General features: G+C 48.7%; 1 protein-coding gene across 3 annotated transcripts; it reads right to left on the bottom strand.

Annotated features, from left to right (window-relative positions):
* Positions 1-639: 639 nt before the first annotated feature.
* Positions 640-14,615, bottom strand: ints6 (integrator complex subunit 6). Of its 3 annotated transcripts, none has more exons than XM_079226849.1 (18): positions 14,486-14,615; positions 14,315-14,392; positions 12,939-13,088; positions 9,515-9,604; positions 9,195-9,378; positions 8,075-8,200; positions 7,829-8,016; positions 7,574-7,726; positions 6,992-7,124; positions 6,737-6,831; positions 6,550-6,660; positions 5,496-5,711; positions 4,371-4,497; positions 3,873-4,015; positions 3,615-3,795; positions 2,427-2,882; positions 2,019-2,112; positions 640-1,547 (listed from the first exon to the last, which is right to left on the bottom strand). In XM_079226849.1, the coding sequence occupies exons 1-18, from the start codon at positions 14,594-14,596 to the stop codon at positions 1,454-1,456; spliced, it is 2,730 nt and encodes a 909-aa protein (XP_079082975.1). In that variant the 5' UTR covers positions 14,597-14,615; the 3' UTR covers positions 640-1,453. The 3 variants fall into 3 exon arrangements, with proteins under 3 accessions (XP_079082975.1, XP_079082977.1, XP_079082976.1); XM_079226851.1 differs by having other exon boundaries at positions 2,409-2,882; positions 7,829-7,980; XM_079226850.1 differs by having other exon boundaries at positions 7,829-7,980.
* Positions 14,616-15,045: the final 430 nt, after the last annotated feature.

Here is a 15,045-nt window from a genome sequence, read left to right as displayed (position 1 = left end):
TCACATACAGAACACTACAGTCACTCCTTCATATGTGGCTGAACTGCTCAGCCTCATCCAACAGGTCCAGGAAGCATAGACTTCTATACAACCAGAGGAGTCTCCCCCTGGTGTTCAGTAGAGAGAATGCTGCTTTAACACATGACGCATAGACTTCTATACAACCCGAGGAGTCGCCCCCTGGTGGTCAGGAGAGAGAATGCAGCTTTAACACATGAAGCATAGGCTTCTATACAACCAGAGGAGTCACCCCCTGGTGGTCAGCAGAGAGAAGGCAGCTTTAACACATGAAGCATATACTTCTATACAACCAGATAAGTCGCCCCCTGGTGGTCAGGAGAGAGAATGCAGCTTTACCACATGAAGCATAGACTTCTATACAACCAGAGGAGTCACCCCCTGGTGGTCAGGAGAGAGAATGCAGCTTTACCACATGAAGCATAGACTTCTATACAACCAGAGGAGTCGCCCCCTGGTGGTCAGAAGAGAGAATAGATTTTTAACTCCTGACAGACTTCTATACAAACAGAGTACGACTGACTCTTCTACTACCGACTTTACTAGTATTATATAGTATATTATACTTGTATATTACGGTGTCTGTTAATAAAAACACAGAGTCTCGTCTTTACACAACACTTTATTTACACGGCCCTTCACAGTGTAAAATAGAAACTTTATTCATGGAAATACTTACAAAAAGGCCGTTTTCCTCTGAACATTCTCTTTAAATAAGTACTCTAAGGTTATTTACATCTTTACAGCGTATTCAAAATACTCTTTTGGTAGCCGCCTCGTCACAAACAAAGACAAAGTATGGCAGGTTTCGGTCCCCGACCCAGAAGAGGCTGAATCTTAAACACTCTTCCCCTTCGTTCAGATCGTTTGTGTAGATTTGAGAAGATTTAACAAGAAAAACAAAAGAAAATCTGCAACGAAAAGTTTTTTTTTTTTTTTTGTATTAAATTAAATAAACATTCTCAAATGTACACAAGTGCATTTTCACGGCTACGTGACGAGCCGTTGGTTTGAGATCCATGGCGGAGGGGTGGAGAGGTTTTGGCAGCACGTCGGTACGTGATGATAGGCGGGGACGATGTGACGCATTAAACATCATGACATCACATGACGCGATGAGATACATCATCATCATCATGAGATCCATGTTGAGCGTGGGGCGTGGGTGCATGAACTCTGTTGGAGGATGAAGGTAAAGCAGAGCGTTATTGCTGAGCGTGAAGCTGTGAGTTCCTGAGCTGTTCGTTTGAACCAAAGATCACAAAACGTTTATTTAGTCACGGAGTCACAACCCGATCTCGTTGTCTTCGGTTCGTGGAGTGTAGAAACCAGACGGCACCTCGTTTGACACACGTTGATCTTTTTAAATCCAAGAGGGCACGCGAGTCCTCGGACCCGAGGACTCGAACCACCGGCGCCCCGGTCCCCGTGGGTCTCAGAGCGGGTCCACGTGGTTCAGGCTCACGGACCGGTTGTGGATCTCTTCCAGGACGTTCTCCAGCTGCTCGATGAGAACGCGCTTCTTAAACCTGGAGAACAAACCGTGAAAACAAGTGTTCTTTAGGGCAGAACACTAAGACGCTACATGTCGGTGATAATCCGTGTGAAGAGATGACATGGCCCTGAAGCTGAAACATTCAAGATGGATTTTCGAAATTCTTCACATCTCTTGAGAGAACTTAACTTTACTCATGTGGATGAACTGTCTTGCTGATGGAAACTGGTCTACCAAAGGTCTGAGGTTCACAAAAGCAGTGGAATATATGAATACAATGGTAGACACATGTAAATAAATGTCGAATACTGAGTGTTTACTCTGCAGCCTGTGAGCTCCTGTGAGAGTCACGTAGGAGCTCACAGGGAAGGGGGCGGGGCCTGCAGACATCTAGGAACATCGCAATCTTTTTTCTACTACGAGCTATTAATAGAAACATCCCGTAAACGTAATATTCGGGGGCGGAGCCCAGAGGGTTCAGGTGACCCTGCAGAGAGACGCGTACCTGGCGGCCTCTTTGATGATGTTCTGGAGGAAGAAGAGTTGGGTATCCAGAGTGCCCTGGATCTGCTTCAGGAGGAGGAAGATCTTCTCGTAGTCTGGAACGGAAGCACATTTATTGATTGATCACTTAATCTGCGCGCGCACACACACACACACACGCACACTCTGTTCTGATTGGCCGGCCTTCGCCTTTAGTTTGTAAGAAATCATCTATTAAAAAAACATTAATGGTTGGAACATATATTAATGATATTAGCATTCATCATTATGTTCATAAAAGTACACTTTGTCTTTGCACTAGTATTTAATCTAGATGTGTGTACGCACACGCACACACACACACACACGCACACACACACACACACGCACACGCACACACACACACACACACACACACACACACACGTACATCTGCCGGGCTTCCTGATCTCCTTGGTGATTAGCGTCCTCAGCTCGTTGTTGACCTTCGTCGTCTCTTCATGAATGTGTTTCTTCAGCGCCGCCGGCGTCAGGTATCGAGCCGGCAGCTCGTCCAGCAGCAGCAGCGCCGCCTCGTCCTCGCTGCCCGACGCCGGTCGCTCCTCTTCCTCCTCCTCCTCCTCCTCTTCCTCCTGCTCATCTTCCTCCTGCTGCTGCTCATCTTCCTCCCGCTGCTGCTCATCTTCCTCCCGCTGCTGCTCATCTTCATCATCCTCCCCGTCGTGCCGGAGGTCCTCGGGGTCCTTGTGGTTCTGCAGGTTCTCCTGGTGGTCGGCGGGCAGCGAGGGAAGCTCCGCCTCCGAGTCCGAGCCCCCGTCTGAGCTGTAGTGGTTCTGGTTCAGGTGGTTCAGGGTCAGGTCTGGTTCTTCGTCCGGCAGGTCCACGTCTGCAGGGTCAGAGGGAAAGACTTAAGGCTCTTCTATGGAAGAAACAGGTTTAATATATAATATTCATTTACTGTGATGGAGTCTGGTTTGAGCTAAGCTAAGCTAACGTTGTAGCAGCTCCATCGTCTCTACGGGGGTGTGTGTGTAGGGCTGGGCCGTATGGCCAAAAATTCATATCAGGGAATTTAGTAGGATTCAGGCGGTTTTACGGTACACCACAGTATTTACTTGAGGAAACACATTGACTCATTCACGCCGAAAAGAAAGCCCATAGTTGTTCACCGACAAGCTCACAACTAGACGTTGGTCGTGTGCTAGGAAGCTAACATGGAGGGACTTAGGACCAAGGGGACGCAGGTATGAATTTGTCATACACTCATACCCATGGTGCATTGTCTCCCTCAACAGGGGGCATCATTTCATTTTCCCAGCATACAGCTGAGAGCGCAGCGGGCGCTACTTACGTGACAAAAAATTACACCAGCGAACTGCATGCTGGGTAAAGCCCGTGTGACAGGACAACCCAGCATGCAGTTCGGCCGTGTACTTTTTAAAATGTGAAACCATGACTGAACTTTGTACCCCTGACACATAAGTAGCTCCATCTGCTGCACCCGAGTTAAACTGTGAACATCAAATGATTCTGCCTGACGACAGACTGGCCACCAGTGTGATGTCATACGTATGGAGATGTGGCCTGGTGAGTGAGTGAGTGAGTGAGTGAGTGAGACCTGCTCGTGGGCTGCTGCTGGGCGTCACCGGCGGCGTGTAGCTCCTCCCCAGGCGGACCAGCGGGCTCATGCAGCGCCTCCTCTTGGGCCCGCCCCCCGGCATGCTGCTGCTGTCCCCGGGCCTCTTGCCCTTGTTCTGAGGACCCGTCACGAACTCGTCCGCCTCGTCGATCATCATGCCCTGAGAGACACCGGGGATTCTGGGTAAATAACCTGGTCTGGTCCGCGTGGAAGCGGCGCCGGATGAGGAGGCGTTACCTTCTTGTCGAGCTTGAAGGGGTTGCCGAACGTGTGCAGCCGCTTGGGCTGCTCGGGGTCGGCGTCCCGGAGCGGCTGCGGGGCGGCCTTCAGGAAGTCCTGGTAGTTCCCCATCTGGCCGATCGGCACGCTGTGCAGCTGGTCTGGAGACGGGCACGAGGTTAAACTAAGGTGCGGTAGCAGCTGCGCACCAGCAGGGGGCGACTGAACATAGTCTATACATCAAAGCAACTGGAGCGGAAAATATGGATAAAGTCCATCTATTCTGATTCATTAGTCCAACTGCAGCCTCTTATAAGTTATGTTCTCATGCTATGATTCTAGTATGTCTGTTTCACACTGATCAATATATTCAGTGTTGTATTTATATTATTATGTTCATGGTTCTGACGCGCCATTAGTCTCTCGTCAATCCCAAACATTTTAAAAGTGCTCTATAAATGAACCGTGACGACGATGACGATGATGATGATGATGATGATGATGCAGGTGACTCACCTGAGTCCTGCCCTCGCAGTGAACACACGCCCGTGTTCAGCAGGTTCCTCCTCATCCGGCTCAGCTGGTCCAGCAGCTGACTGCGAGGAATGTCGTACGCATTCCTGAAGCTCTGAGGCTTCAGGGCCTGAGGAGAGGAGGGAGGAGAGGAGGTTAGGGAGGAGAGGAGGTTAGGGAGGAGAGGAGGTTAGAGAGGAGAGGAGGTTAGATAGGAGGAGAGGAGGTTAGAGAGGAGGTTAGGGAGGAGAGGAGGTTAGGGAGGAGAGGAGGTTAGAGAGGAGGAGAGGAGGTTAGAGAGGAGGGAGGAGAGGAGGTTAGGGAGGAGGAGAGGAGTAGAGGAGGTTAGGGAGGAGGAGAGGAGAGAAGAGGAGGAGGAGAGGAGAGAGGAGGAGGAGGAGAGGAGGTTAGGGAGGAGGAAAGGAGAGGAGGTTAGGGAGGAGGAGAGGAGAGGAGAGAAGAGGAGGAGGAGAGGAGAGGAGAGAAGAGGAGGAGGAGAGGAGAGAGGAGGTTAGGGAGGAGGAGAGAAGAGGAGGAGAGGAGAGAAGAGGAGGAGGAGATGAGGAGAGGAGGAGAGGAGAGAAGAGGAGGAGGAGGAGGAGGAGAGGAGAGAGGAGGAGGAGGAGAGAAGAGGAGAGGAGGAGAGGAGAGAAGAGGAGGAGGAGGAGGAGGAGGAGGAGGAGGAGGAGGAGGAGAGGAGGGAGGAGGAGGAGGAGGTTAGGGAGGAGGAGAGAAGAGAAGAGGAGGAGGAGAGGAGAAGAGGAGGAGAGGAGAGAAGAGGAGGAGGAGATGAGGAGAGGAGGTTAGTCCTCCATTCTAGAAAGTAGACTAGCAGGAAACGGACAGCTTTCCGCCGCCTTTAAAGAATCAACAGGAAGTCACAGAAACAGACTTCCTGTTGATCTGTAGGCTACTTGTAGTTTCCAGACCTCGTCTGGATTCATTCACGCCGTTTCTAAATATACATTTACGTGGAAATGTGCGTGACGTCGGAGCGAGTCGGGATGAAATCGGACACACGTCTACCCAGCATGCATTGCGATCGATACCGATCGGTCGCAATGCATGCTGGGTAGACACGCGTCCGACCCGGCCCGCTACGTCTCCGGCGGGACGAGCACAGCGCACCTTGTTGGGCAGCGCCAGCTGGAAGCCCTGGAACTCTTTGGGGTTGAGCTCCATGGGCGGAGCCGGGCCGTCGGCCGACAGGCTGAGCAGCCGCTGGATGAAGACTCGCCGCTGGGCCAGCGACACGGCGCCGCCGCGCCACCGCACCTTGATGCCGGCCTCCGGCGGCTGCTTGGCGCCGATCAGAGCGATCAGCCGGTCGTACTCCATTTTGGACTGCGGGAGAGGAAACGTTGAGTCTCTAATGTGAGCGAGGCAAAGACATTCATGGCACCGAGCGCTTCTTCTTTCTTCTTCTGGAACAGAGACACTTCCTAAATATTCTTAAAATGTCATCTGTAAAAATAATAGTGATAATCTGGAAGATTGTCATTTAAATGAAATACAAAGATGTATGATCTGGTATCTTAATACATTATAATACTTTCATCTTTTACCACGTTTGAGTTCACTTCCTGAGTCCTGACGGTCCTCTGATTGGTCGCCGCTCTATCACGTGACCCTTCAGCCTCGATGTTACGGACGGAGAACCTTTCTTATTTAAAAACTAAATTGACGTAGTGTGTGTGTGTGTGTGTGTGTGTGTGTGTGTGTGTGTGTGTGTGGACGTCAAATAGAAACCTGTGATCACAAGCTTTCTCTTCATGATCACAATAACGGAGCTCACTCTAAAATGTCTCTTCACTTAGTACGAGACAGAAAACACTTATAGACGTGTTTTAGTGACTGAATATTCTGATTTGATAATTATGACAATACTTCCTAATACGAGAGATGCTTAGCTTGTTAGTTCATTTAATATATATATATATATATATATATATATATATATATATATATATATATATATATATATATATATATATATATATATATATTATATATATATATATATATATATATATATATATATATATAGAGTGCATTTTTCTTATTGTATTTTCTGTAACAGACTTTTAGTTTTTGTATTGCATTGCTCACCAGCATGTATAAATGCCCCCTTGCAGGATTGATCATGGTTTCTTGGCTACGTAAACATTCATCATAGCATCACCTGCTGGCTGAGCTTCTTCAGGTAGGACACCACGCTGTAGCTCAGGCCGTACTCCATGTTGTCGGCCAGCAGGTTGGGCGCTCCCATGATCCTCAGCGCTTTCCTCAGAGACTGCGGGCAGAACAACAGCAGTAAAGATCGGCGCTCTGGCGGCGGATGAAAGGAATGAAAGGAGGTGAAGTCTGACCCCGATGTAGTACGGAGGCATCGTCTTCAGGTAGTTCTCAAAGGACTGACGCCACTTGATGGTCGGCTTGAACTTGTGCACTTTGATCAAGTCGTCTGAGAGAAGAAGAAAAAGATTTACTGAAAATGTTATCAAACACACAACAGCACTTCAAGAAGGAGTTAGAAACTGGAGGTTCCCGACAGACTCAGGAGGAACGCGTCGTTATTGATGGCTGATCACTTCAGCTCTAGGTCGGTCCCTGAGGACTCTTACCCAGCAGCGGCAGCAGAACCGGGTAGTTGTAGGGCATCACGAACAGGTTGACGCAGTTCAGAGCCGTGCTGGCCTTCAAGTAGCCGAAGGGCTGACCCAGATCACTGTACTTGGCACTGTTACACACAAACACCTGGACAGAGACAGGGCAGACATTTAGTACTGAGAGAAGTCTATCAAGCTGCATTCTCTCTCCTGGCCACCAGGGGGCGACTCCTCTGGTTGTATAGAAGTCTATGCTTCATGGTTTACAGCTGCATTCTCTCTCCTGGCCACCAGGGGGCGACTCCTCTGGTTGTATAGAAGTCTATGCTTCATGTGTTAAAGCTGCATTCTCTCTCCTGACCACCAGGGGGCGACTCCTCTGGTTGTATAGAAGTCTATATAGATGACTCTACTTCTCTTGATTTATTCCCTCAGTAAACATTGTCAACATGAGTTTATGTCTCAATCTCTAGTTTCAAGTCTTCTTCAATACAGCATGATGTTCATTTAGTACATTGTGGTCATGTAGAGTCAAACAGACCATAAAGCAGGGGACGCTTTAGGGCGGGGCTACAGGTGATTGACAGGTGTTTGTACCTGCCAGCAGGTGTGCGGGGACTTCCTCTCCAGGATGAACTGCGTGAGAGGCGACGGCTCCAGCTCGTATTTGTCGAAGGGAACCTTGTCGATGACCATCGGCTCCGAGTCCAGACAGGAGAACCGGACGTGGGGGTGGGCTGAGCGGGGCGGCTGAGGGGAGAGGGTCCACGTCTTAGTAAATATATAACTTAACTAACACGGTGGTTCTCCACACAGACCCAGTTCACGCGGACCAAGCGGCTGCGCCCTCACCAGCGTGGGGGAGTTCTGGTCCGGCCAGAAGGCCTCCGGGATCGGCCAGTGTCCGATGGGGACGCCGGTCTTCGGGTTGGGTCTCACGTAGATCAGCTTGTGGCAACAATGCCAAGTCTGCAGACCGGACTTCGGCGCCTCGGCCGGAGCGTCTGGACCGGCGGAGACAGGAAGTAGAAGAAGGTGAGCTATGGAACGACAACATGGAGACCCAGAGGGTTCACCAGCCGCTTCAGAGCCCCTCACCTTCTAGAGGGGGAGGGTCCGGTCCGGTCTTCTCAAAGTTGATCACCACTCCGCTCTGGATCTTCTGCACCAGAGACTCCAGACACTGATTCAACATCCGCTGAGAGAACACGCTGTAGGAGCGGCCTGCAACACGCACAGAACATTAGCTACAGCAGGGGGTTCTGCTCCAGGATCCAGGGGAACATGTGACCAGGGGAACATGTGACCAGTGGAACATGTGACCAGGGGAACATGTGACCAGGGGAACATGTGACCAGGGGAACATGTGACCAGTGGAACATGTGACCAGGGGAACATGTGACCAGTGGAACATGTGACCAGGGGAACATGTGACCAGGGGAACATGTGACCAGGGGAACATGTGACCAGTGGAACATGTGACCAGTGGAACATGTGACCAGGGGAACATGTGACCAGGGGAACATGTGACCAGGGGAACATGTGACCAGTGGAACATGTGACCAGGGGAACATGTGACCAGGGGAACATGTGACCAGTGGAACATGTGACCAGGGGAACATGTGACCAGGGGAACATAGATGTTTCTCAAGTCTCTGATCATGTGACTTTGTAAACAACCAATCAGTGTTTAGACCAACAGGAGGAGAGCTAGTAACGTTAGCAGCACCGCTAACAGAGAACCAACAGGAGGAGAATATTGTTAATGTACATGTATATGTATTACTCTAGTGTTCGTATACATGCATATGTATTACTCTAGTGTTAGTATACATGTATTACTCTAGTGTTAGTATACATGTATATGTATTACTCTAGTGTTAGTATACATGTATATGTATTACTCTAGTGTTAGTATACATGTATATGTATTACTCTAGTGTTAGTATACATGTATATGTATTACTCTAGTGTTAGTATACATGTATATGTATTACTCTAGTGTTAGTATACATGTATATGTATTACTCTAGTGTTAGTATACATGTATATGTATTACTCTAGTGTTAGTATACATGTATATGTATTACTCTAGTGTTCTACATTTTGACGACGAGAAGTAAAAACGTTAGAGTCAGCAGCTGGAACATGTGACCTCGCCAACACGCCTGTGAACACAGGTACCTGATGAAGGCGGAGCCTGCAGGACGGGCCTTACCTCCAGTGACCTCGCACATGGGCGTGATGGGCGAGTCGTCGGGCGGGACGCCCCCCAGGGGCTCCGGCTCCACCGAGGCGTTGCCGGCGATGCGCAGCACCAGAGCGAACAGACGCTGGTCCCAGCGGAACGGCTCCTTGGTCAGCTCGCTGCCCGGCAGCGGCGTGGTCAGGGGCAGGTGCAGCTGGGGGAGGAGCCACAAGGAGGCGTTACCGGGACTTACCGGGTTTCCTTAACGAGTCAGGTGTGTTGGAGCGCAGACGCATCGCTCTGACCAGAACTGATCCCTCGTCCCGAGTACGACTCTCACAGCGACTCACCTCGTCCTGGACGCCGCCGCCGCTGGTCAGCTTGTTGCCGTCGGTGATGGCGATGATGATGGCGGGTTCCAGGAAGAAGGGATTCTTTCCCTAAGGAGAGAAGAAGAAGAGTCACAAAGTCATGTGACTTTACATCAATCTGTTTATCCAAACTTTATTTACACGTCTGAGGATTTTACAGGAAGTGTTACAAATATACATGAGGAAATATTTAGCAGACAAATCTAATATTTTACAGGATATAAAAGCTTTGTGTCTGCATAACACATTTAATACTCGACTTGTTTATTTAAGGTAGTTTATGAATGAGTTAGCAGATAATGAAGCTTCATCTGATGGGGAGAAATCTACAAACAGAAGTAGTCAAATAAATGTGTTCCTCGAGAATGACAGAAAAATAAGAATATCAAAACAGATCCGTGAAAGAAGTTTTGTCTTAAAGAGTAACTTCATCAGGTTATATATATATATATATATATATATATATATATCTCCCTCGTCCACCTACTGCTGTGCAAAAGGTTTGACCTTTCTAATATCTTTAAATGTTAAAATTCATATTTGTACATTTAATTTAAATCACTTGTTTAACGTACAGGTTTGTGGAATTATTATTGGAACATTATTGTTGTTTTTAAGCACAATGTGATATCCAAACAAACATATTATATTGATAATATTTAAGGTTTGATTTATTGTTCCACAGAAACGAGCCGTTTGATGACATCACCTCTTGGTTTTAGAATATAACGACCCAGATTATGTAAAATGATCCAGACAGGACGAGAGTCACCTGCCACCTCCAGCAATAATAATAATAATAATAATAAGTATGTATGTATATATATATATATATATATATATATATATATATATACAAATAATAATAATAATAATAATAATAATAATAATAATAATAATAATAATAAAGGTCGTCTGGGATTGGAACACTTTGGTGTTATTTGGTCTATTTTTTTTAATTAAATTTAAGATTTTACAACCTTTTAGGATTCATGGAGACCCCCTCCAACGTCTGGTTATTTAAACATGAACATACATTAAACATCATATGTTGAATACGTGTTACAGACACCTGAACACAGACGCCCGGTGTCTGTACTGCGTTGTGTTTGTGGTCACATGACTGAGTGTGTGGGGTCACAGTGGGGTGGATGCTTGTGGACCGGGGTTCATGGGGGCTGACGTCAGTCTGTACCTGTCTGTAGTTCACCCCTCCAGACCCACACCTGTCTGTAGTTCACCCCTCCAGACCTACACACCTGTCTGTAGTTCACCCCTCCAGACCCACACCTGTCTGTAGTTCACCCCTCCAGACCCACACCTGTCTGTAGTTCACCCCTCCAGACCCACACCTGTCTGTAGTTCACCCCTCCAGACCCACACCTGTCTGTAGTTCACCCCTCCAGACCCACACCTGTCTGTAGTTCACCTCTCCAGACCTACACACCTGTCTGTAGTTCACCCCTCTAGACCTACACACCTGTCTGTAGTTCACCCCTCCAGACCCACACCTGTCTGTAGTTCACCTCTCCAGACCCACACCTGTCTGTAGTTCACCCCTCTAGACCTACACACCTGTCTGTAGTTCACCCCTCTAGACCTACACACCTGTCTGTAGTTCACCCCTCCAGACCCACACCTGTCTGTAGTTCACCCCTCCAGACCCACACCTGTCTGTAGTTCACCTCTCCAGACCCACACCTGTCTGTAGTTCACCTCTCCAGACCCACACCTGTCTGTAGTTCACCCCTCCAGACCCACACCTGTCTGTAGTTCACCTCTCCAGACCCACACCTGTCTGTAGTTCACCCCTCTAGACCTACACACCTGTCTGTAGTTCACCCCTCTAGACCTACACACCTGTCTGTAGTTCACCCCTCTAGACCTACACACCTGTCTGTAGTTCACCCCTCCAGACCCACACCTGTCTGTAGTTCACCTCTCCAGAGCTACACCTGTCTGTAGTTCACCTCTCCAAAGCTACACCTGTCTGTAGTTCACCTCTCCAGAGCTACACCTGTCTGTAGTTCACCTCTCCAGAGCTACACCTGTCTGTAGTTCACCTCTCCAGACCCACACCTGTCTGTAGTTCACCTCTCCAGAGCTACACCTGTCTGTAGTTCCCTCCAGACCAACACCTGTCTGTAGTTCACCCCTCCAGAGCTACACCTGTCTGTAGTTCACCCCTCCAGATCTACACCTGTCTGTAGTTCACCCCTCCAGACCTACACACCTGTCTGTAGTTCACCCCTCCAGACCCACACCTGTCTGTAGTTCACCCCTCCAGAGCTACACCTGTCTGTAGTTCACCCATCCAGAGCTACACCTGTCTGTAGTTCACCCCTCCAGACCCACACCTGTCTGTAGTTCACCCCTCCAGACCCACACCTGTCTGTAGTTCACCCCTCCAGACCTACACACCTGTCTGTAGTTCACCCCTCCAGACCCACACACCTGTCTGTAGTTCACCCCTCCAGACCCACACCTGTCTGTAGTTCACCCCTCCAGACCCACACCTGTCTGTAGTTCACCCCTCCAGAGCTACACCTGTCTGTAGTTCACCCATCCAGAGCTACACCTGTCTGTAGTTCACCCCTCCAGAGCTACACCTGTCTGTAGTTCACCCATCCAGAGCTACACCTGTCTGTAGTTCACCCCTCCAGAGCTACACCTGTCTGTAGTTCACCCCTCCAGAGCTACACCTGTCTGTAGTTCACCCCTCCAGAGCTACACCTGTCTGTAGTTCACCCTTCCAGAGCTACACCTGTCACCCTGTCACACCTGTCTGTAGTTCCCTCCAGACCTACACACCTGTCTGTAGTTCCCTCCAGACCTACACACCTGTCTGTAGTTCCCTCCAGAGCTACACACCTGTCTGTAGTTCCCTCCAGAGCTACACCTGTCCGTAGTTCCCTCCAGAGCTACACACCTGTCTGTAGTTCCCTCCAGAGCTACACACCTGTCTGTAGTTCCCTCCAGAGCTACACACCTGTCTGTAGTTCCCTCCAGAGCTACACACCTGTCTGTAGTTCCCTCCAGAGCTGCTACACCTGTCTGTAGTTCCCTCCAGAGCTACACCTGTCCGTAGTTCCCTCCAGAGCTACACCTGTCCGTAGTTCCCTCCAGAGCTGCTACACCTGTCTGTAGTTCCCTCCAGAGCTACACCTGTCCGTAGTTCCCTCCAGAGCTGCTACACCTGTCTGTAGTTCCCTCCAGAGCTGCTACACCTGTCTGTAGTTCCCTCCAGAGCTACACCTGTCCGTAGTTCCCTCCAGAGCTACACCTGTCCGTAGTTCCCTCCAGAGCTGCTACACCTGTCTGTAGTTCCCTCCAGAGCTGCTACACCTGTCTGTAGTTCCCTCCAGAGCTACACCTGTCCGTAGTTCCCTCCAGAGCTACACACCTGTCCGTAGTTGTCGATGCCCGTCACCAGTCGGTTGAGGTTCAGCAGGTCGAAGGCCGTCCTCAGAGACGTGCCGATGGACGTGAGGCCGGCAGCCTGCAGGTTCCTGAGCTCCGTCATGAAGGTGGCGTGGCTCTCCTTCCACCCGGCCTGCACACACACACACACACACACACACACACACACACACACACACAGTTAATAATCTCCACAGATGTTGCACGTTCATAAACTGCGATGAGGATCAATAATCCCAACTGCACCTCATCGTCATCATGAGATATTAATGTCTAACATGCAGCGCTGGCCTGTTTTTATGTTTTAATACAGTTCTTTTGTTTTAGTAGAAAATGTACCAAAATATATGCGGGGAGCCATAAACCAACATGTAAACAGACTTGTTACCTAATTAAATATAAAAACGCATGGCTTTCTCCTAAAGCAGTTTTCATTTCCTCTGTCCACCATGGAAGAAAAACAACCATTTATAATGGCATCTCCGTGAAAACAGTTGATATTTCCACCATGTAAGTCACCAGTAGTTCTGCTGCATACTGGTTGAGGACGTCCCAAAGCCCCGTGTCTGGGTTCATAATGTTACCGTAGTGTCTGAATGAAGCGCTCCTTCAGGACCAGCGGTCTGACTCAGTAACGGCGGCGAAGAGGGGCGGAGCTTCTCAACTCTGATTGGCTGACGCAACTCAGCGTCGGGCGAAATATTTCAACTCTGGAGAAATAAGTAATATTTTTGCCCTTGTAATACAATTGATTTAATCTAATTTATGTTTATTTTTAGTTGCATAAAAGTTGTAACATATTTATTAAGTATTGCTGGAGGCTTTCATTGTAATGTTATTACATTGGTGTTCTGTCAAAAATTAATTTAATTAATTAATTTTTATAATATATATATAAATAATTGAACACATATCACAATGGAGAGTACTGCAGTAACAATAAGAACAATAAGAAATATGTATTTTTTAAATAAAATATATTTCTGTTGATGGCGTATATATATATATATATATATATATATATATATATATATATTTTTAGGAGGTAAAGTTGGACCTGTGTGTTAGTTAATGTGTCACTTTGGTAGAATCCTCTTCTTCCTCTCCCCCCCACCCACCCTTCCTCCTCCTCCTCCTCCTCCTCCTCCTCCTCTCTGTATAAATAACACCCAGAGTTCCTTGCTGCTCACACTGAAACAAAATGTCGGCCATGTTGAAAAAAAAAAAAACTCAAAAGAAAGCTGTTATGAAAATGTCCTCCTGGAGAAGGTTCTCCTCTCTCCTCCTCCCCACAACACCTGGCAGGTGATCAGCGAGGAGGAGGAGGAGGAGGACGTGATCCGACACACAGAACTCTACCTTGATCCCGAACGGAACGTCCTCATAATTGACCAACATGTACCGGTCCCCTCGGCTGGCCGGGTCCCTGCCCCGGAGCTGTGGAGACAGAGGAGCGTTATTACGGACGGGCAGGTCCCGGATGTTCCGGGCAGCCGCGGAGGGGGCCGGTGTCGCGCTACCTGTGGTTACCTTCATGAACGTCTCTACCGCGCCCTTCGCTATGTCCAGGTAGCTCGTGCCCAGATGGGTGCGCTGGTTCATGGAGGCGGACGTGTCTATCAGGAAGAGTAACACGGGCATGGTGCCGGTACCGACACGTCCTGCATGGGCTCGGTTCTCGGTACAACCGGTCCCCACACACCCCTCACCACCACCACCCCTTTACAAAAAAAACAACACCAAAAAATCTTTTGTTCTCCCGCCGCTTCTCTCGGCTAGCTAGTTAGCTTAGCATTAGCTCGCTAACTGGTGTCTCACACATTCTATTTTCTTTCCCTCAAATATTTTTTTTTAAAAGTGTGAGAAGGGTGAGTGCAGAAAAGCCCTCTCCGGGAGAAAGTCAAACCCTAGGGGCAGGTTATGGACTCACGAGGGATTTTGTCAAATTATTTTAACAATATTTGTCTGTTCCTCCTAAGTTTCACAGTAATAAAAAGACCCCCAACTGCACACGTGCCCCGCCGCTTAGCCCTACACTGAGTGTGCGCTGCTGGGTCCTCGTCCGCTTGCTTTTAACCAGAGCTCCGTGG

Source organism: Taurulus bubalis, assembly GCF_910589615.1.
Source record: "Taurulus bubalis genome assembly, chromosome: 1".
NCBI lineage: Eukaryota > Metazoa > Chordata > Actinopteri > Perciformes > Cottidae > Taurulus > Taurulus bubalis.
This window is presented reverse-complemented; position numbering and strand designations above follow the sequence as displayed.